The 22,425-nt window shown below is 44.6% G+C and overlaps 1 protein-coding gene across 5 annotated transcripts in view; it reads right to left on the bottom strand.

Annotated features, from left to right (window-relative positions):
* Positions 1–1,980: 1,980 nt before the first annotated feature.
* The window catches only part of LOC135910738 (switch-associated protein 70-like), a 31,408-nt gene continuing 10,963 nt past the window's right edge, over positions 1,981–22,425 (bottom strand). The window contains exons 6-10 of one of the 5 annotated variants that reach the window (XM_065442803.1): positions 21,057–21,168; positions 18,720–18,877; positions 17,573–17,718; positions 9,877–10,075; positions 1,981–4,215 (exon numbers count right to left, since the gene is read on the bottom strand). In XM_065442803.1, the coding sequence (XP_065298875.1) occupies positions 4,066–4,215; positions 9,877–10,075; positions 17,573–17,718; positions 18,720–18,877; positions 21,057–21,168 (765 nt within the window). In that variant the 3' untranslated portion in view covers positions 1,981–4,065. Of the gene's footprint in view, positions 4,216–9,876; positions 10,076–11,904; positions 12,062–14,116; positions 15,249–17,362; positions 17,491–17,572; positions 17,719–18,719; positions 18,878–21,056; positions 21,169–22,425 lie in introns of those variants that run through there. The other 4 variants (XM_065442806.2, XM_065442804.2, XM_065442805.2 and 1 more) reach the window with 4 other exon arrangements.

Below are 22,425 nucleotides of genomic sequence, written 5' to 3'. Positions count from 1 at the left end.
ATGCACGCAAGGCACAAATAGAATTGCTTTATTCCATGAGTGGGACTGGTACAACTCTCACCATTCCGAGGAGTTAAAAGGAGAATTTATGGAACTCTGGTACCAAGTATAGGGTGAGCATTAAAAAACCCCAAGACAATCAAAATGATTCCGGAGTCCCCTGGCCACTACGGCGTGCTTCATAATAGTATCACGGTTCTGGTAACATAATTTGTGTTCTCTTTGTCATGGTCACTTAAATTTGTGCAGTTAGCTACACTGCCATCAAGAATAACTTGCATGAGCCGAGGCATGTATTTGCTGTATACTTAGACATATTTTTATTTAAAGGTATCATAGCACATTTGCCACACAAGATTAGGAACATGCATCGAGGAGTGAACCATGGTTGAGCATCCTTCGGTGCTTCACAAGCGTGCTTAAATGACGCCATTGCCCAAATTGGTGAGAAAATATGTTGCAATACGGTGATGCCCGTGGAGTGAAGCTAACATTAAGCCCTGGCGTCTTCTTTTGGGCTCAATGGCGGAAGGTATAGGAGGTCCACTTGATGCATATTCAGGCTTCTGGAAGTTGTTTGCACTATCGTTTAGAAACAATGGTGTTAGAGTAATCAATTGAGGTATGAAGCACCGGTGTTGCGCATGCGTCCCTGTGGCTTCCACTGTTCGCTAGTATTGTCTCTCAAACTGGCCAGCAATACAGATGTCAATTTCTTTGACATCTGACAGACAGAAGTGTAAACAATTAACTTAAAATCTTCAAAAAAAAGAAAAAAAGAAAAAGAAAGCAGGGATCTTTGTGTAGCACTATGCGATAGAATGGCATCTGCAAGCCCAGAGGTCTTGCCGGTGATTGTTTGGCAATTGTACAAGAATCGGAGAGGACCTATGCCCCCACAGTGAGCAGTCCAGAAACACTGATTACGTGACACACACCACTCCTTTATCAAGGTGTGATCTAACGCAGCTCATCCATGACTGCATCAAACATCTGCGCTCGCGTTCCCATTCTTTTGTATGCCAATCACGCTCGCAACAAAGCGCTCCCCCACCTCGCTAAAATTGATGAATGCGGCTCTACTCCAGAACTGTGTCAAGATGAGCGGCAACTGACCCACCTGCGCCATTATCCATAGCTGCCGAATCTACAGGCACGGCCAACGGTCACATAAACGGCACGGCAAACGTTGGCAACTAGGCTGGCGAGGAAGCAACATGGCTATCAACACTCCTTGTCGCCAACTCCGTGCAAGGAGTGAAAGCTATGGTTCCCATCACCCAACCACAAACTATTTTCTTGAACAGGAAGGCCTTGCCTACAGCACAATGCATATGCATTGCCAGCTATACAAGTGGCCCTTCCGGCAAAGCTGACGGTTCGTGCAAACTAAAATTTCGCACATTGGCGTCATTTCATTGCCTGTACAATTTGGCCAGTTATCATACGACAGATCATTTTTAATGCAAGATACTTTCAGAAGTTATTTGGCACTAACCATTTCTAGTCAAATGGTGCGACATATCTAAGCCTCATATCATCAAACAAAAAATGGAAAAGCTAAGGCTAAAGGCGAATTAACATGGCGATAGCCACTTGTTTCTCATTTTTAGAAAAAGGCCTTAAGTGTTGACTGAACTTGTGTAGACAAAAGCTCTTGAACTAACCAGTGACCACCAAGCATGACACTGCTAACCTGAATAGCAACTGAGGTTAAATACTTCTGCCAGTGAAACTAGCCTAGTACTTCCAGCCAAGTGCTTCAGTGTGCATACTTCCAGCCTCTTGACCCCACATTGTGCCCCAGGCAGTAGCTCTTCTAGAAGCCACCAAAAAATGCTCTGAAAGCGTAGATTCACGACAAGCCAAAGTCCATTATTTACAAAAGCCGAAACTTCTTCCTTGTTCAGTGTTTTGCAAGAGGGTTTCATGCATGAATGCGCTGGATTCTTCCTTGATGCACTTCGAGAAAGGGACATATTTCATGACAAAATAATTTATTTCAATATGCAAGAGTATAAAGCCACCTCAAGTTTTGACATCTCCGAGTGAACAAGTACGTCTTGCAAAACACGACAAAACAGCAGCCTGAATACCTAACAAAAACACACTGTCAGTTGAAGCATACGTGTGCACACATATTTTCACAAAACACAAAGTCCTTACAGCAAAAGCTACCACTACGTAACAAGGCCCTGTGCTGTAAAACAATGAAGGACTATCACAGCCATTGCACCAAGTAGAAGAAAAAAATTAAAAGGCGCAGCTCGAAAAACGTTAAACTCAGTTGGCAGGACAACCGACACAATCTTGTATAAAACACATTTGCTAGCACAATGCAGATCTCAGTGAGCATAATCAAACAGACATATGTAAGACTCATTTCCGCTCAGCTTGGCAGTTTAGGAACTAATGTGGATAAGAGTTATTGCAAAGCTTAGCTTCTTATTTGCATCTGAATAAAGGGAAAAAAAAAAGAAAATCCCCAACAATTTCTTGCATTACCAGATGTTATTGAGCATTACTCGCAGGTAGTCACCCCTAAGCTCCATTCGAGACAGGCTTTTCTTAAGAACCGCCCTAACTCTGACCCTGTAGTACAACGCTTTGTTAACAATTTGCATTTAGCTCAGGAGCAATATCTTGGCCTTCAAGCTTAGGTCCGCAACACCATAAGGCACAGAAGCTGTTTCTCGTGCTTGCTCACCGAGTTTTGTGAAGGAGATTCGAAGGAGACTCGGCTGTTGCAAGAACTGTTCATTGATTGTTCGTGCGTCATTTGTTCATTGACAACTTTCACAAGTACACAGCAAACTGAAGCACGATGATAAAATGACGTAAAGCAGTGGAGCAGCAGAAAGTATATACGCCATATAAAAAAATGAGCTAATGTGTGCTACTTTATTTAGCACAGAGAAAACAGAAAAGGTGAGATTAAAGCCTTCGTAATGCCTTTCGTAGCAACTATCCATAACTTGTGGCATGGTGACAGCTATAGAAAGGAACAGAGGCTCACTTGTCAAAAAAAAAAAAAAACATTTACGCAATAGTAGATACTTTGAATTTATCACATGACAGTTAAACGTCAACAACAACAGCCAACATAAGCACTTTGATCCTAATAAAAACATGCAAAACATGCTTTGGTGCAAGACACCAGTAAACAGCAGTGAGTAGTACAGCCTCTTATGATGGTGAAGGTTCAGTTAAAATGAGAGTTCAGAAGTGCAGCAACGGGTAGCAAATGAAGTATTTCATAAAAATTGCTTTCAGACAGCGCATTATTTTTTACATGCCCATCACAGATGATCATAAATGCTCCCTTCGTGAAATAACATGTGCTGTTTACAACAAAACCATGCTTTCTGGTTGATACGTGCTGCGAGTGGCACGCCACTATTGTCCAAGATACTTTTGGAAGGTAATGAATTTTTGTTTGATGTGACTGATTGGTGCCCCACTACAGGAACAAACAACAAATGTATGCGCAGCACTTCCCGTTACTTGGTACAGTGTAAGCCCTTAATGAGCCTCTCACGTTCCAGTTGAGTTGGAAAAGCTAGAAAGGTGGTATTAAACGAAGCACTTGAATATGACATTGAAAGTGGCAGTATGTTTTTCATGGTAGAATGAACTTGCCGTAAAAGTACGTCAACACAACAACAAAAGAAAGCAGTGATAAAAACCAACAGCCTTCATGCTCAAAGCTGCCTTGTACTCTAGCATTAGTCGCACTTTGTGAGGCAGAGCCAGGCACTCTGTCACTTTTAACATGCATTAACACTATGCTGCGAATTCAACGCTGAAGTGCAGCGTGCACAATTATATATATATATATATATATATATGTATCTTGTGTTATGACTAAAATCTCACCATGTATGGTCCACCTTTAAGAGCAACATAAAAGCATCTGCACATTTGGCAGAAGGTTTAGCAACAGGAACACGATACTAATGGCACTGTATCACTCAGGACATCTGAGCTGGTCACAAGACGCAAGTCCTGGAGGCAAACACAAACAAACAATTCACAGGATTAGGCAGGTCTTGCAGCATGTCCAAATTAAACCTTGTTGGTTGGCGACATCACGAAGTCTGTCAGATCCACGGACACAGCACGCTTGAGTGGCGATTGATTCTTCTTCGCTTTTCGAAGTCTCCGTTCCAGTGTCTTGCTTGCGAATTCTGCCTCCGAAAGTTTCTTCTGTGTTTGCTAAAAAAAAGAAGTCCAATCGAAGAAACAATGAAGAAGAAATAGAGGTGTGAAAATACCGAATAATTATTTAGACTTGAATATTGAAAAAAACAAAAACAAATACTGAATTGCATTATCAGAAAATTTATCACGAAGCTTAAAGCTTACAAATTTTGTGTAAGCAAATGGTGCTGTACAAGTATGGGAGTCTACTGGAATTGCATAACAAGAATTCACAAGCTATCAGTAATTTATGTATAGCATAGGAACCAAGATGTACAGTATGGTGTGCTCTTCAGAAGGGTCTTGAACCACCCCTTGCACTTGGTGAAAACACACAGTCTGTGGATGGCACATGCTGCTGTGAACATCTCAGCCACGTGAAGCTCGCAAGCGGAGCACAAGGTCACCTGTTTCTCAGACACTCTCTTTTCTGCAGAACCTTTCTTCTCACTTTTTTCTGGTTGCTATAGTTCATCATATAGCATATTCTCAAATGCAGCTGCTATCTGCCATGAGCTGACATCAATCAAGAAGGGCATTTGGATCAATGTGCTTCTTCCTGCTGTTATCGCGTGTATTTATTACAGCACTTTAAAGGGACACTAAAGACAAACACTAAGTCAAGCTAAAGTGATAGGTTAGCACTCAAGAACCTCTACGGTGTCAATATTATCTCGAACAGAGCCTTAATAATAGATTAAATTGAGGTAAATTCAGGACATGATTAGAGACTACCCCAGGCCATTCAAGCACTTGCCTGATGACAGAAGCATTCCTCAGTTAAATTCTGTCACTAGTACTCAACTACTAATTGCAAAAGACATCCTTGTATTATATTATGAGATTAAATAAAAGGCTACTTGTCCAGTTCTACCTATTTCATTTTTAGAGAAAGAACTCATTGAAATTACCGCTGACAATGACGCAGGTGGTAGAAAGGTTTTGTTTTTGCTCGGCTCTGCACCGCCCACGCTTTTGTGTTTCAGTACTATCCTGATCGCGTAGTAGTGCATTTGTTTTGCTGGCTCACAAAACTTGCACAAACTGCAAGTAGCAGAGAATTCAACTTCCACGTGATGTCGCGGGATGCCTGAATGGTCTATGTCGCTTGACCAAAAGGCAGCTGCAACGGCGAATCCACCACTCTGGCTTGACTCAGTATCGTCATCTGTCGGGCGTTGTTTTACTCACCGACAGCAGCAAAGGGTGGTAATGCGTATTCAACGTCACCACTCCCCCGGCTGGGTGGTGGAATATTTGAATTTCGAAAAATGCATTCGGACCCTTCAGATGCAATTTTCTTGTACACCAAGTCTATTTATGGCACAAAACAAGCATTCAAAGTTTCCTGAAATTGTATTTAGACAGTCCACGTTGGCTTAGTACTTGTCTTTAGTGTTGCTTTAATAAAAAGGCTGAAGTAAGTGAAAATCTGTGTTTCGAATTTCTATTGAAATTACATCCCTCCGGAAGTAAGACCACTGCACTAACGCCAACAATCGTATGCTAACACTCGGCTGCGCCTGCCCACATAGAAAATAAACTTTGGACACTTTGCTTATCAATACCACTGCTGTGGTGTCTTGCTAATTCCTATTACTTTTGAACACTCAACTTCCTCTAACCACGTGAAACTTCAGGTCAGACCAGATGTACACTTTCCGGTGTGCGCTCACTTCTGGCCGCTCCTGGCTAGACGCCTTGGCAGGCCTCGCTTCGTATTGAGCTATTGCGCAGATAGCGCAATTTGGATGTGGCTACTAACTATTGGTTATGCTGGTGCAGGAAAAAAACTTGTCCGCACCACATAGGATGGCCAGACTAAAGTACATGAACATGAGCATGCACTCCAGCCCTGTTGTGCACATAGTTAGCCACTACAGTTATATGTAGCTGCATCTGCAGCGTAGCATAGACACTGCAGCAGTCGCTAGGTTCTGCAACAAGCGCACTTGCTGCGGCCTGCTGAGGAAAACAACATGCTCTGACTGGTATCTGCGGGGGAGGTGACTCAAGGCCCGAGTGCCAACATCTGACGAATAGGTCGCCTGCTTCTCAAGTTACACACCCTCGAGGTGTGTCGCCACCATGGTCAAAGTTTGCTGCATTAGGATAGTTTTTAATGCGAGTCCGGAGCGTTGCATTCATCGCTTTACGAATGAGTGCACTGCCACTGTGCTCGCATGAACGAGCATGAAGATAAAGTTTGTTCAACCTTAGAAAATCTGGTCCACCACTGGGAATTGATATGTTGACTTCGCATATACAGCCGTAATTTGGCAAAAAAAAAAATATAGGAGGAAAGACTTTCTGATTCACCCTTGTAGTATACTGTAGCACAGCAAAGGAATGAGAGACGATGAGTTCAACCATAAGCTGAGCGTAGCCTCAGAGTTTGGCACATCATAGGTGCCAAAATCGGAAGTAGCGATGTCTACGTGAAACATCCAAAATCAAATTTGAATTGTGTGCCATGGTGATGTTCTGTAGGTGGCACATTGTTGGCACCACTCCTCAACACTGTAGCCTTTGCAGTGCAAGGCACTGAAGAAGGAGCGGGAGCACCACAAATAGGACCACAGGCGATCTTTGATTGCCAATAACTTTGCTTCTGCTGAATGCATTGAAATACTTTTTGCTGCAAAGTATATCTGAAATGGTTTGTTTTACCTCGAATGCATTTTTCGACTTTGACAAAAATTGGATGAGGACCCCTTTAAAGCGAGCACCTTAATTAGTACGCTTATTTTCCAGACATGCCCAATAATTTGGACGACCTTGCGGCACCGCCACATACTCCATAGAGTCAATGTATAAGAATGTCTGAAATTTCGGATGCAAGAACCATTCGCCGCCTTATTTTGCAGACTTCTTGTCATGACCGCAGGTCTGAAACGGCAATAATCGAAGCCACCTCTGCCTCCATTTTGAGTATCTTGCCACCTCAAACTAGCGCCCTAGCATGCAGACCCACTGGCAGCCGTAGCCACCACCACGATAAAATGAGCTAGAAGAGGGGTAGTGGGCTTACCGGGTTCCCCGCCCTCCATCAGGTATGTTACACGCACGGTGGCGCCACCAGCAGCTTCTATGTACGTTGCCTGACGGAGGTGCTTGTGCACAGTTAAAACCATGCTGTTCTTGTGCACTGTCACCGTATTGTCACGTGGTAGGGACGGTAAAGAAAACAGTCAAACTGGGAAAGGCGAAACTAGCGTTTTATTGTGCGAACCTGTGCCCACAAAAACAGGCTAAACTTAAAGAACGGTGACAACTGCGAACACAGTCGGCGATGGTCACAATCTGATCAGTGGGTTAAGCGCGTGGGCTTTTATACAGCAGTCGTCGAATGTGCCAGACTAGAAGTTCTAGACCATTCGTGTCACTCGATGAAATCAGATAACACAAGGTTCCGCGACAACAGACAGCTGATAGCATTGATAACTTTCCAGAAACTTCGGATACATGCAGGCTTCTCCGGCTGTGCGATAACATTTGTTAGGCGGCGAAATGTGGTCGCCCGATAAAGATAAGTATATGTGTCAGTATTTACATAGAACTGCGCATGAACCTGGGCAGTATAATAGGTTACTCTAATGTAATTGAGATTTAAAAAAAAAGAAAAAGAAAAAAGGAAACACTGGCACAAGGCACATGCATTGATCTATATTTTCACAGAAGACTGGGCATGTGGTTCTGCCCGTTAGCTTGTTAAATAATATGCACTGCCTATGGCAGGTACTCGTGTGAATAGGGCTGCAGAATATAGCGTCTTTTCCGCGACTCAGTCACCATTATTACTAGTGCGAATGCGTGATTAGACTATGCCAAACTCTGTACACAGGTGGGATGCTTCAAATATTTGACATGCATTTGGATTGCAGTACCATGGACAAAGCAGCGATGGAGGATCCGTGGTGTGAAACAACTTGGTCCTTTAGTTTTTGAGTGGGCCACGTATCTTCATAATTCTCTTGGGATACGGCACCACCACATAAGTTTCAGCCTCCACTTCACTTCGCACTGGCACCTCCTTCAGCAAGGTACCTCCAGTATACACCTTGCATTACACGTCAAATGAACAGTGATCGAACATCACTACCTTCTGACTGTACCTTGCTTTTTGCACTCAGCTCAGATGTGCAGTAGACGACGCTGTCGTTGCCTGGGAAGTGGTGCTTGCTCCAAAACACAGAAGGAAGTTTCAAGCAGCGAAGTGAATCTGCATTCGCGCTAGCTTGGAGATGCTCCGAGCTTTCTTCTGAACGTGCTTCCAGATGCTGTGCACATTCCACAAGACTTTCCATCAAGTTTTTGCCACAGCCATCAATTGCACCACCAATGATATGAGAACATAGCTTCTTCTCGACTGGAACACTTCCCGAACGTTTTCTCTTTCGAGTTCGTCTTTCTCACGGCTTCTACTTCATCAAGTACGATGCCAACTTAAGCAGGATTGTAGGCACAGTCTTTTCCTTCAGGCAAGGTTTTCCACATGGAGTACGCACTTCCTTCCCTTCAATTTTGTGCATGTAGCCCCGTAGCACATACTGAAGCTCAAAGTGCAGTTCACAGACCGCACATGTGTCGCCCAGAGCTTTGTCCACTCGATGCAGATTCTTTTCCCATTGCTTCCCAAGGATTGCCTCCTTCAGAATGTCAAACAACGACGTCTCCATGCCACCCTTCACGTAGACGTAACCTGAACGACAGCCTGGCGCAAAACAATGGTTTTTCTGTCGGGGTGGCACTGTCGTCATGCAAGACAGTCACTGGTTGTCAGGCCACATCACTGTCCATAGAAAAACTCTCAGCAGGTTGAGGGTGCAGAGCGTGACGGGTTCTTGAAAGAAAAAATTCCGCACACTCCAAAGGCAACTGTGAACTGTAGAGAGGCCCCGACACTCGCTACATTGAAGGCGACGGTGGTGCAGCATCGCAGGGGCACGTTGAAACACAATCCAGCGACATAGCCGGCATCACCGCAATGCATGACGCTGGCCGACATGTGTGCCCACTACCCTCTTTTAGCTAACTTTAGCTATGGCAACGCTAGGCCTACCTGCTTCAACATTTTCTACCAAGCTTCTTGCTGTTCAGTGCCATGTTTTTCATAGAAAGAATTTGCCACTGTCTGCAATGGAACTGACTTCGTAATCCTCACCAATGGCTTCAAAGATCAGAAAGTATGATGCATTGCATAATGCCAGTTCTTGAAAGTCAGCTTCGACTCAACACACCAGCGTTATGCGGTGGAGTTATACGTCTAGTATTGCGGTGAAGCATACCAATAGTGGGAAGTGACAAGTATGTATTAAATATACACGCGTGCACCTGCCATCTCCTGTTGCAGTACAAACACCGATATGCCTAATAAGTGCACATGTGATGGTTGTAAAGTGCATATGTAATGGTTGAGACTTTCTCAAACTGTCATAAACAAAGTATGCCACTTTTAGCACAACGAAAATTTTGAGTGTCCATTTTTAAGAGAAACATCAACTATATTAAACGCATGCCACCTAATTCACCCCCGTCAAACTTCAGAAGATTTATGCTTTCTGATCACTTCCGCAACCACATTTCTCATGCAAACTCTAAAAAGAATGACTGTAAAGTGATGAAAAAAAAAAAAAAACTAGAGTGACACGAGTGCTACACTGCAAGAGTCCTTACCTCAAGCTGCGAGTTGAGCATTACTTTTTCTGTTTTGAGTGTCGAGAGCTTCTGAGCAATGGAGTTGATCTCGCGGTCTTTCTGGCGGCGCAGCTGCTCGAGGTGCTCCCTGCGCTGACTCTCCTCTTCCAGTTGCTTCTGCTGCTCGGCTCTCTCCTGCTCCAGCTGCTCCCGCTTCTCCCATTCCTCGGCTAGGATCCTGCAGTAATGCAGAGAAGTCGATTGCATGACTTCAGCCGCACCTGAACCCACGGTCAGCCCAGTGGCTACGGTGTAGCAAGGCCGAGCTTAAAGGTTTGATCCCAGCTGCGGCAACCGCATTCTGATGAAGGCGGAATGCGAAAATTCTCGTGTACCGTGCGTTGAGTGCAAATACCAGGTAGTCAAAATTATTCCCACTACGACGTGCCTCTAATCAGATTGTGGTTTTGGCACATAAAACTACAGAATTTTATAGGAAATAAACTAAGCCGCACCTGAGGAACATTTATCTTGCATGGAATCCCGATTTTATTGTGATAGCAATTATATGGACACTTCAGGCACACTTTTGCTGTCGGCGTTGCTGTGACGTTCCATATAAAGTCCAAGGGCAATAACACTGTTGCCACATGCCGTACGCTGTATGTGTGAGTGAAAGCATACAAGGAGAGCAGACAATCGCCGCTCAATCTGGCGCATGCGAGGGAGGAAAGTGGAGAGCAGATGTGCCGTTTTCCATCGCACGAAAGGCAGTGGGGATGGAAGGAGGGAGGGAAGGAGGGAGGGAGGAAGGCGGCAGTGTTGGTTTCCGGCGGCAACAATGTATTTGGCGACTGGGCACAATGAGGAACTGATGATTGGGCACACGAAAGGAAGGAAAGTGGGGAGGCAGTGCAGGAGGGAGGGAGGAGCAGCTGCTACTCTGCCAGCAACTGCGTATTTGGTGCAGTTGCGTGTGCCGCATATTGCAAGCGATCTGCGGATGGCTCTTACCTATGTGTGTGCAGTGTACTCGCTGCTGCTTCTGCACTTGCTCCCCCCAGTGCTTTGACAGCGAGTGTCCACTGTCGTTGAGTGTGATGTGTTCATGTTTGCCTGTGCACGCTGACACAATGGCCGCTATCTTGTACGCATTCGAAAAGTCGCCATTTGGCTTCACCTCACACGACTGTCCAGGCTGCGCCGATATCGCGGCCCAGACCAAACGCGTGAAGTGAAACTGAACGTCCGCTTTTCGAATGCATACAAGATAGCGACCCATGCCTGTTAATTCATTTAGTAAGCAAATGTTTCAAAGTTTATATGGCTAATAAAACTACTATTATTACTTTGTATAGCTGTCTAGTAATTTGCTATCACAATCGATGCTCCACCTTTAGAATGAAACTGCGACTTTTTTTCTACCCAAAGATAACACAAACATGTCATGATGAATGCACTGGTTTTCCCGAGATAACTGAAGCTCAGCAAGCTTAAGTACTTATGAGGGTAATTACAGAATAGCTTTAAAAAATTATGTTCAGGAGATTTAAGTGGCAAAACCACAATCTGATTATGAGACATGACAAAAACTGAAAATGTGGCTTTCGGAAAATCAGTTATTGGCCATTTCTTGCGGTGCAAGAGCCATGTCCGCTTAAAGAGACCCTGAAATGATTTTGACGATCTTGTACAAATGTATTGAGTTGTTAGGGTAGGCCCTTCTGATAATTAAGTGATGCATTAAAGTGCTTCGTTTAAAGCGTGTCATTTATTATAAGGTTTTCAGAATGTGCATTGCTATCCATTTCAGCGGTGTCGCTCCCCTCAGTTTTCAGCCACCCCCTCCCAATTGACTTTGTTGTTAGCCCAATTGGTGTCAGTTGGGTGAGCTTTCTGATTGGCTTTCCAGGTTACGTCATGGATAATTTTTCTAATGTTATGGCGAACAAATGTTTGTAATTAGTTGGAATGTTGGTTCATCCACTTGCATAAAGAAACAGAAACAAAATACACAATGACAATTTATCACTGCACTGAAGCATTTCCGTCATACAGCAAGTGTCATCTGCTTGTGTTACAACATTCTCAGTGTTGTCATGATCGTCACGGTCAATGCCAGTCTCAAGCTTTCTTTTTGCGAGCACCATGGATCGTCCTTGTTACGTAGTGGGCTGCAAATTTAGTGATCGGTGACATGCCAAGCTGCGAACCCCATGTTCCTCTGCAAGGCAACATGTTAGAGTGGCTGCAGCGCGTCAACCTGTCAGTATCCGATCGGCACCAGCATTTACGTGTTTGCGGCTGGCACTTGATGCCGGAGGATCACAATAGAGACCTTTAATGCTTCTGGTATTTGGGTAAGCGCAACTGCAAGCTGACTGGGCATTTTACCGGATGAGCGGAGTTGCAAACCTGAATGTCCTGCACGGTGCAGCCACCTGGTGACACAGAGCTCAACCATATAAACACACAGCCGAGCTGATGTGGCAGTCACCAAGTGCATACCATTCTGCTGCTGGTGTAAATTTTCAGCAGAAGTATGATTGTGAACATGTATATTTAAATATTCAAAATGTTTTACATCTAGTTATAGCAATAGTAGCTGTAAGTCGGCTGTATCGTGACTGGGGACGAGGAAGTGGCAGGGCGTTCTTTATCTCATCGGCAGCGCTCGGCCAGCACCATGCATTTCCACCGTCGTCCGACAGGAGCCGACCTTGTTCACTGAAAGCACGCTAGAGAGCAGCACGATACCCCTGCGAAAGCGCTCCGTCAGGTGTTTCTTTTTTCATATTTCGCGGGATTTCTTTGCAACCCGGAAAAAAGGACTATGCGAGAAATATTGTAAATGAACCAACTCGATCGGTGGTTTCTGAAGGTGCTCTACAAATATGTGCATCATACTTGGGGTCCTCAACCAATAATTAAGAAGTTGGGTAATTAAACTTCAATAATTAGCGAGTTATGCAGAAAACAAAATACTGACCGAGTTACTATAGGCTATTGCGAATAGTAGGCACTCGATTCAATTCGCTTCCGACATATTTTGCATATATGAAAAATGCACACACACACACACACACACACACACACACACGCTTATAAGCAGCAATTTCTGTTCAAAACACGACACGACACAATACGAGTTACAGGAAGGCATCCCCTCTTGCACCAACTGTTGCCCTGTTCAGACATCAGCTGGCTATATCCAAGCAGAGGAGTCTTGCTTCTCACTTCTCAGTTGAAATTTGAAGGCTGATACGTGTGCCCTATCTTCCTGGTGTACTCACCTATCGTAAAATACTGTAAAATTTAACCCCGCGATCTGAATGTGCGTCAAATCTTTTAAATGTCGTGTTAATAGCCTTCTTGCGGCAGTTACAGTAGAACTTTATTGACACATTCCTGCTACGTACAATTTTCCGGCGTCAACATTCGCAGTCAAGAACACAAAAAATGACGCAATAGAGTTATGGTCATTCTTTACTGGTTCATACGTTCCCAGAAAACAATTTTTTGGCACCAACACTCAGTACATCGTCAAACTGCGATTGTATGATAATGTTTTTTGACCGCTAGATCCCATGTAAACAAGAAAATGTGCGAGGCACACGCGATCGAGAACAGTACACAGCTGCCTGCCATGGCAGCTTCACCGCAATGCTCGCCTGCCTGTCTCAAGTGAAAATACTGGCACGCAATCAGTTTCTCACTTCAGTACCAGAAAATCTTCTCCAGGGTCGTTGCATGTGGCATTCACTGCTATCACTGCCAAATTAATACGGCAAGCTGAGCAAGTTGGTGAGTGAATGTACTCCAAGGGGTGGGAAGCGCGACTGGGTTGATGGACAAAAGGAAGTGGGTGACACGAGCGCACTCTCATCGTTCACTTCCTTTTGTTTATTGTCCGGGTCATGCTGCACTGCCCACCCCTAGGAATACAATCACTGCCGATCCTATTGCGATGAGCATCTTTGCCTATCTCTTTCCACAGCACGCGGTGCCGTCAAAAGTGTCGTGCACGCTTTTAATAGGCGATAACTGAAGCATGCGGTCGTTCCTTGCTGCAGACTGCGATTGCATACGTTTTCTCGCCACTAGATCCCATGTGAACAAGAAAAGGCACAAGGCACGCGCAATTGAAAGCAGTATACAGCCGCCCATCTCACATGAAAACGAGGGACCATGCAGTATTGTTCCAGTACCGGCAAATCTCTGCCCTGGTGATCACACGCCCCATTCACAGCTATCGCTGCCAAACCTATCGCAATAAGCATCTTCACCTGCGTGTTTTATAGCACGTAGTGCGTAGTGCCATCGCTAGCGTACTGCACACATTTGGTAGGCGATAATCCAAACGCGTCGTCTTTCCCTGCGGCAGGAGGTGTGATGTGGGCATCACGTTTCGCTTCAGCAGCATCCGGCACTTCCCACCAGCTTGATTTCATTTCGGTTTCCCGTCGCCCTCTTAAAACACCAACAATAGGGAAACAACAAAATGCGTCTCGGGCGGGCCGCCAGAGCACTACCAGGTCAACGTGCGCTGTCGTTGCATTACATAGATGTCAACAATAGTTGAGTCTGTCGAATTTTTTAGTTACTTCGGATAGTGCTGCATTTAATCGATTCTAACACACTCTCAATTGTAACACGTACCCGTTTTCCATGACCAAAAACATGGAAAAGGAAAAAAAAGGAGCCCTCGATTGTAATGCGCACCCGTTTACCGTGACCTACAATAAGGGAAGTCCTTTACAGTACCGCGCATCTGATTGTTTCATACAGAAATACAACCTTCTCTCATTCAGAAAAACAAAGATTTACTCCCAATACACTAAAGTTGCGATAAAATAAAGAAAGTCGCAGTTACGGCCAAAAGGCGAAGCATCGATTACGATAGCAAATTTGTAGACAGCAAGAGAAAAAGTAAGGATAGTAGTTTTATCAGCCGTATCAACTTTTAAGTATTTGCTTACTATCTAAATTAACAAGCATGGTGTCCTGCACGCACAAGCAAACATGAACACGTGTCACTCAACAACTGCGGAAACTTTTTATCAAAATGCTGAAGTGAGGAAGTGCGGTAGCAGGAGCGAGCGAATGGACCTTTGTGCGGCCTCTCGCTCCAACGCAAATAAGCGACGAGAACACGGCATGGTGTGCCTAGATGCATAGACTGTTTCCATCGCAGATCACTTTCAAGATAGACGCAGCATGACCACGTCGTACGCAGCAGCTGCCAAAGTAAAACGCCTCTCCTGTGTGTCAGTCCCGCACGCAAGTTTCAGCAACTCTGAACGCCCGTGATGTGGCACGATTTCCGTCCGTCTCCGCACACCTGATCGTATGAACTCGGCATGTCTTCGCAGTTGGCACTTCCATGCTGATAGAGCAAACCATGGAGCAAGCTAGGCTTGAAGAGTGCACGAGGAGGCCATTTTGAAATGACAATGGTGATATGGTAACACAGATTTAGGGTCGTACTCGATTCTAACGTGCATGCAATATTTGGACCCGTTTCATAGGAAAAAAAGTGTGCATTAGATTTGAGTAAATACGGTATCTTTTCACAATTAGTACATTTCTTTCTGTAGTTTTTTTTCCCAGTACATATGAATGAGGCTCTACTATATATGCCTAGTAGTAAGCTGCTTAGTTGCAAAGTTCACGTTACAAAAAAAAAAAAAGCATCCCACTTTAACCATTCCCATACAAGTTAAGGAATACTCAGAATGGCAAATATTGTATTTACTTGCATAATGATCACACTTTTCTGTAAAAAAAAAAAACTGACGCAAATTCAGGGGTGTGATCATTACGCAGGGTAAATTTTCTGTTTGAAGAAAAAAAATTTTTTTTCCTCCCCCGCATTTGCTGCGGGATGACAACAGGTCAACAAACAGGCAGCTGCCACTGTAGCAGTGCGGGACACCAAAACAAAAATGGCAGCTGGCGGAGCAAGCCGAATGAAATTTTTTCTTCTTCTCGTGAGTACATTACTTGCATTGAAACAGTTTCTTCCTCATCAGTAATGAATAATATCATTCATACCGGCAAGCTTGTGACAATAACGTAGCCATGTCCACTTTGAGGGGACAGAAACAGATGGGTGTGCTTAGCTGCCAGTGACATAGAAACACATGGCGGGCAAACTGCAGCATTTGTCCTCACTACAATCCTAATACAGCCTGTTACAGCTAAGGATGGACGAATATATCAGCTGTGTTACAAGTGTTGGCGTGTGAATAGGGTACACATTTAACGTATCAATGTGAACATGGCTACTATCATTGCCGCATGCGATTAGTTGCATGCCCACGAGTGCAGACGAGAGGAATCAAAAGGCAACTTTTTTGTTGTTGACTACAACCATTATAAAGCCTAAATATAATAAAGGGGGGGGGGTGCTCTAAACCATTTTCTTTCTTTCTCTCTTTCTGTTGTTTAAGCTGAAGTATAATACTCTAGGCACCATAGCTGAAGGCATACATCCGAAAGAACGGGCGACTTCTGCGGATATTTTCTGTACAGGCCACAACGTGATTCTACAACTTTCTCAGCGAACTCAATAACCTTTGATGTTTTCGGTCTGGAACTGGACTGGAACGTTTGGAAACAAGCAAGGAATTGTGCACTTTATGCATTCCCATGCGGCGTGTAACATGTGACTTGATTATGTCACTATCCTTAAACTGTACATCAGATACCTTGCATGATTTCCCCCAAACCTTTCTCCACACAGGAAATGGCTCTTTGCCAATTCTAAAGTAACAATGCGGATCTGACCGCAGGACAACTAGGCGTCATTTGTAGGAGCTTTCCTGTACCTGCTGATCGAAACAGACACGAAACATGTTGGCATGTTGTGAAGTTCCATAACATGACGTAAAATGTGGCACCAGAAGTAAGGTTTACCTCGGGAGACAACAACAACAACAAAAAGTGGGCCTACCAACTAAAGTGTGTGCGCAATATCAACACTTGGTGACCCACATGTCGCAGGCACTCGTGTCTCTGTGAGCACAGAACTTGGACCGGATGCAAAAGGCCTCGACCGCCGGCCACATGCACGAGAACAGTGACAAGGCACACACAGTGGGAAAATAAAATCGGCTACAAGCACAAGAAGCAGCGCAAACACCCGCAACCAGCGTGCACATGTCAGCAGAGCAGCGCAGCTTACTTGGTGCAAAGCTCGACCGCAGCGCCGTTACAGTCGCTAGGAACAAGTCGCGCACAGCTTGAAAGGAGAAGTTGCGAAACTGAGAAGGTACCTAAAAACGTTAGGGAGCACTACTTGCTTCGCATTGTAAGCAGGAGCGTTTTATCAATTACGTGGTTTGGATGCTTGTTTTGTGCTTGTTCTTTATTGAAACAAATGCTGTGCTATATAGAATGTATTTCCCTTGCATAGAATGTTCCCTTCCCTTCAATCACTGAAAGCTTTCTTCTTTTTTTTTTCCCCCGTGAGGATAATGCCGTGAAAAATCCTGACCAACAGCTTCGCAGTAAAATCATAGGCTGGACTGAATTCGTACATTTTATAAAAATTTAGGAAGAGTTCGCAGGTATGCTACGAGTGTTCTTCCCGAGATGTGTGCACTCGTGTTGTTTCACCATATAAAGGTGCAAATTTCTTCCAAGCAATGGCTGAAAAAACAGAGCATGGATTACAGAGGCAGTGCGAATTCATAGGTAGCAGCATATAGAGAAAGACTGTGCTGATGAATACCTCGACTGCAGAGTCCTCACAATCTCTTCATCCCTCTTGGCCTGCCGCTCTTCCTCGAGCTTGCGTTCGAGTTCCTGCTGGGCTGCTTCCAACTCCTGTCGTTTTTGGTGCTCACTTTTGAGCTGCTCCTCTGCCTTCCGGCGAGCCTACGAGAAATGACGGCAAGTGCGAGAGAGATGTTCAAGACAGTTTGTGAAATGTGAAAGCACAAAAGTTGAACACAACATCATGCTTAGAACAGGGACGAGAAACACTACACAACCTTACAGTGGTACGGTATTCGTTAAAAAAATATATATGATCACTAAGGTTAAAAGGTTGATTACTAGTATAGCAAATGATTGCAGAACATACGTCTGTGAACTCTACACCCAAGCTGTAGCAGCAACGATGTCAACCTAATGTCGCACACTTTCTCAGTGCTGTGCCTATTGAGGCCTAAAAAAGGCTCATCATACTATGCACCTCAACAAGGTCCACAGAGGGTGAGGTTCCTTGGTAGATAGCAAAACTGGGCTGGTGAGAACTTTTCCTTGAGATGAAGCCTTACGGCAATGCACGTTGTGATGCCATGAAGCCACAATATAAAGCAAAATTTGCACTGCGTTAAAGCCATACCTCTAGGCAAAATTCACATACACCTCGCACTCCGCCTTTACTGTTACATTTTTCTCATCTTTTTCTGCGGTCTATATGCACAATAATACGACATGGCCCCGCCTGCCAAATTAGTTTGTACATTTTGCACTACCGTTTAAAATCCATATCACCATAAATGTGGCACTGCCGCCACCATATTAAAGCAGTAACTGAATTTATCAGCCTGGCATATAAGGGGGTGGGAGGAGGGGTTGATTTTGATGCTAAGGACTCTGGGAAAAAAACCTTGCCTTATATTCGAATAAATACGGTACCCTCAGCACTGACACATTTCATACGCTCTGGCAGTATTCATCACTTGGAATTTTCAACACCTGACTACCCTTGTCTGGCTGGCCATGCACGAGTGTGCTGCACAGCTGATGAGCCAAAGCAACAAGTGCGGGCTACTTTAGTTTCTGCAAGTGATGCACATTTGGACCAGAGCGGCTCGGAGAGGCACATTGGTCAACTGCAGCCTAATAAACTACAGGCCAAGATATGCTACCTCTTTCTCCTTCTCAAGCTGAGCGAGATGCTGCAGTCGCTGGCGCTCTTCTTCCTGCTTCCTGGTGTGACAGGCCTGCCGCTCATTCCGGCGCTTGATAGCCAGGTGGCGCTGGTATGAGCGGTACGTGTATGAGTGCTGCGCTGCCGTCTGGATGGCTGCGTGTAGCAAACGAACGGATGTCAATCATTTTTTTTGGTGTAGCCTCACAGCACTTGTGGATTGAAGCCATAGTAGCGCAAAGAAACATGGAGAGAGAAGAGGACAGGACACCACGGACACAAAAGAAGAAGACCACAGTCCTCTTGTTTGTCTGTTTCTTTGCACTACAATGGCTTCAATGCACATCAACCAACTCGCCCAAGAAGATGGTACTGCACTTGTGAATGTAGCAAGAACCTGCCTTCAGAGAAAACAGCCTATACGCCTTGTTTATGTACAAATACAGTTAAACCTCGATACAATGAAGTAGATAAAATTGGCAATTCACTTCGTTATATAGAAATTTCGTTGTATTGAAATTCGACCTTTTATGCAAATAAGTATGGCCACCGATTGATTTGATTACACGAAAACGGGCTTTAGAGTTTTCTTAATTATCAGGCAATCGAAAAAAAAAACAAAAAACAAATTTGAATGACAAAACCATTCATTTTGCTGAATTTGGGAGTCAGTGACGAATGATACAGTTTCATACCACGTCAACGATATCTTCACATCGGCGGTACGAATTAAGAGAAGCTAGGCATGCTTACGTGCACCATTCGCCCAAACGGCTGATAACATCGCCCGCACTGGGATGGCGCCATTATGAAAAGCGCTGGCAGCGGGAAGCGAATGCTTCGTCTACCTCTCGTTCCAATGGGTCACCAAAACTTGAGATTACGCAACCTTCGATACTAAATGTGCTGGAAGACAGCTTACATGATGCCATGCTGTCTTGGCACGCCCACTCTTTGCACACGCAGCAGATTACCTATAAAGCAGGGTGCGCGGCTGCATATGCGCTCAGCTACGCTTACAGCCATGTGTATATCCCCAGCCGAGACGCATGCGCCAGAAATTGCAACACGCACCAACTTACCCCACCCCTCCCCTCGCACGTGCTTGATCGTCTTATCGCAAGCAAGTTCCCCTTCCCTCTTTACCTTTGCTTGCGCGGGGAGGCGGCACCCTGCGTGAAGCCACCATCTTTCTTTCTCACCCTCGCACACCTTCACTCGCATCTAAAGCACAAAGTGCACGGGATGAGATCGGATCTTTTCGCCTTTTGACTTTATACGGAACATGATGCGTGGCACCCTGCGATTTGAGACGTGCGTTTGCAAGCAGCCTCTTGTATTTCAATTATTTGACGATCTGTATCCACGAAGTTTCCATTTATTGTCTCGGCACTCCTTTGCTGTGGAAGTGAAATTTTGTTACATTGAAATCGCATACAAACATTTAGTTGTACTGAGTTTCTAATTACATGATGTTCTATGGACAAGAGGTTATGAAAAGTGAAATACTTTGTTATACTGAGGTTTAACTGTACATATGTAACTGTAGAGTAGAACTCCTGGTTAGGCTAGTTGGTGGATTGCTGGAGTATGAAAAGGGTAACACAAGACAATCAACTGCAACAAATTACCAGTTGCATCTACCTAAATCTATTTGTTTATTGGTGCTGATTTGTGTTAACGAGTTCCACTGGCTGATTCAAAGTAAGTTGTTTGCTCTATGGGGATGAATTCTACTGATCTACCTGGAGTATGGTTGCATGCTACACTGGCCATTTCAGAGGGACTCCACCATAGGGGCATGGATTCAACAGATGCTGTATCACTTCGGCTGGCTGGTTGAAGTGAGCGAATCTAGTTGTAGCTTCTTGTGTAAGCATCGTGCGTCACTATTTTTTTGCCTGATGATTCCATTTTCTGCCGAGTACAGCTTGATTAGTACTTCAAGCCCTACACACAATAGATATAGAAATGCTGAAGTCACCCCAATACATTGCCAATCACAAAACCTACTCAGCGGAAATGACACATAATTTCCAGAACTGGGTGCATGTGGCAACTTCCTTGCTGGACAACTTGACATTTTTACAAGCATATTGAAATTTGAAAGGGAATAAACTAGTCAGCTATCTCTAGTATCATAGTAACTGTTCTAGGTAAACCAATGGAATGCACCACGAATTGCTTCTAGGCAACAATCAGGGCCTAGGACAAGGATTAGGCTAGAAATAAGGCTGCTTTAAGCAACGGCAAATGTCTGACTGCAGAAGATCCTACAAGCTAGCGGACTTCAGTAAAGTGAATGTCAAGATGCAATACATTGAGCAATGGATACCTGACATCCACTGTAGCTTTGACTTGTAATCGGAGGCAGAGAGCTCAACGACTTTGTCATCCGTGGTGATCATGAACCGATGCCCTTTCCTAGCAGAAGTGTCACCAACCGGCTGCATAGAAAACACATCACAGCGTGTTGGCCCTGGCATAAACACTCCAACTGCAGATGCAAAGCTGGATAAAATTCATATGCACATAAGCCTCACATTCTACTTAGATCAATTTCTACTTAGAGCAGTTATGTAAGCAACTGTTTCCTTTGTGAAATACGATAACATGTACTAATTACATAAACCCGCCCAAAAACGTCTTTTCTTTGTGTCACCTTTGTGTAATAAGTACAGTAGAACCTCACTGATATGTTCCCATCATGTACATTTACTCGGCATCAACGTTGACAATCGAGAACACGAAAAACGACCCAATAGAGTCATTTTTTTACCGGTTTATACATTCCCGGAAAACAACATTTTTTTGGCACCACATGGCCAAACTACGATCGTATAATACGTAGTTTACGTACATATAGTCGGATACAACTTTAGAAAAAAGGGGAGGCCCCGCCCAGATGACCGAAGCGGCGAAGTCACCGGCCGTCCGGCGCATGACGTCGGTCCAGAGTGCGCGCCCATTGGTGGATGCTCGTGTGCATCCGCCTCGGAGGAGTAAACGCCCCCTTTTTTCTAAAGTTGTATCCGACTATAGTAGTACGTAGTCTAGTACATAGTATAGTATGTAGAGTGCATCGCCAAACTACAACCGTATGATGTTTTCTGGCTGCTAGATCCTATGTGAATAGAAAATATGCGAGGCATGCATGATCGTGAACGGTATATAGCTGCCTGCCACAGCAGCTTCACCGCACAACTCGTCCACCCTTCTCACGTGAAAACGTTGGCGCGCACTCAGTTTCTCACTTCAGTAGAAGCAAATGTTCTCTGGGTTGTCGCACATGGCATTCACAGCTATCACCGCCAATCCTATTGCGATAAACATCTTCGCCTATCTGCTTTCACAGCACATGGTGCCAAAAGAAGTGGAGCACACGCTTTTAATAAGCAATAAGCGAAACGCGCCACTGTTCTCTGCTGCAGACTACGATTGTATACGTCTTCCAGCTGCTAGTCCCATGAGAACAATGCGCGAAGCGCGCACAATTGAGAACAGTATATGGCCACCTGTCCCACGTGAAACCAACGGTGCACACAGTTTCTCATACCCCTGTCACACGGGAAGATTTAATGTCATTCGAATCGAATGGCATTTTATGCATCGAATGCCATTCGGTCTCTTGCGGTGCTACACGGTAAAATATAATGGCATTCACAAATGATAGCAATGACGACCTGGAACAAAATTTTTGAAAT

This window comes from Dermacentor albipictus, chromosome 2 (genome assembly GCF_038994185.2).
Source record: "Dermacentor albipictus isolate Rhodes 1998 colony chromosome 2, USDA_Dalb.pri_finalv2, whole genome shotgun sequence".
In the NCBI taxonomy this organism is placed as follows: domain Eukaryota; kingdom Metazoa; phylum Arthropoda; class Arachnida; order Ixodida; family Ixodidae; genus Dermacentor; species Dermacentor albipictus.
The sequence above is the reverse complement of the archived record's forward strand: the minus strand, read 5'-3'. Positions and strand labels throughout refer to the sequence as shown.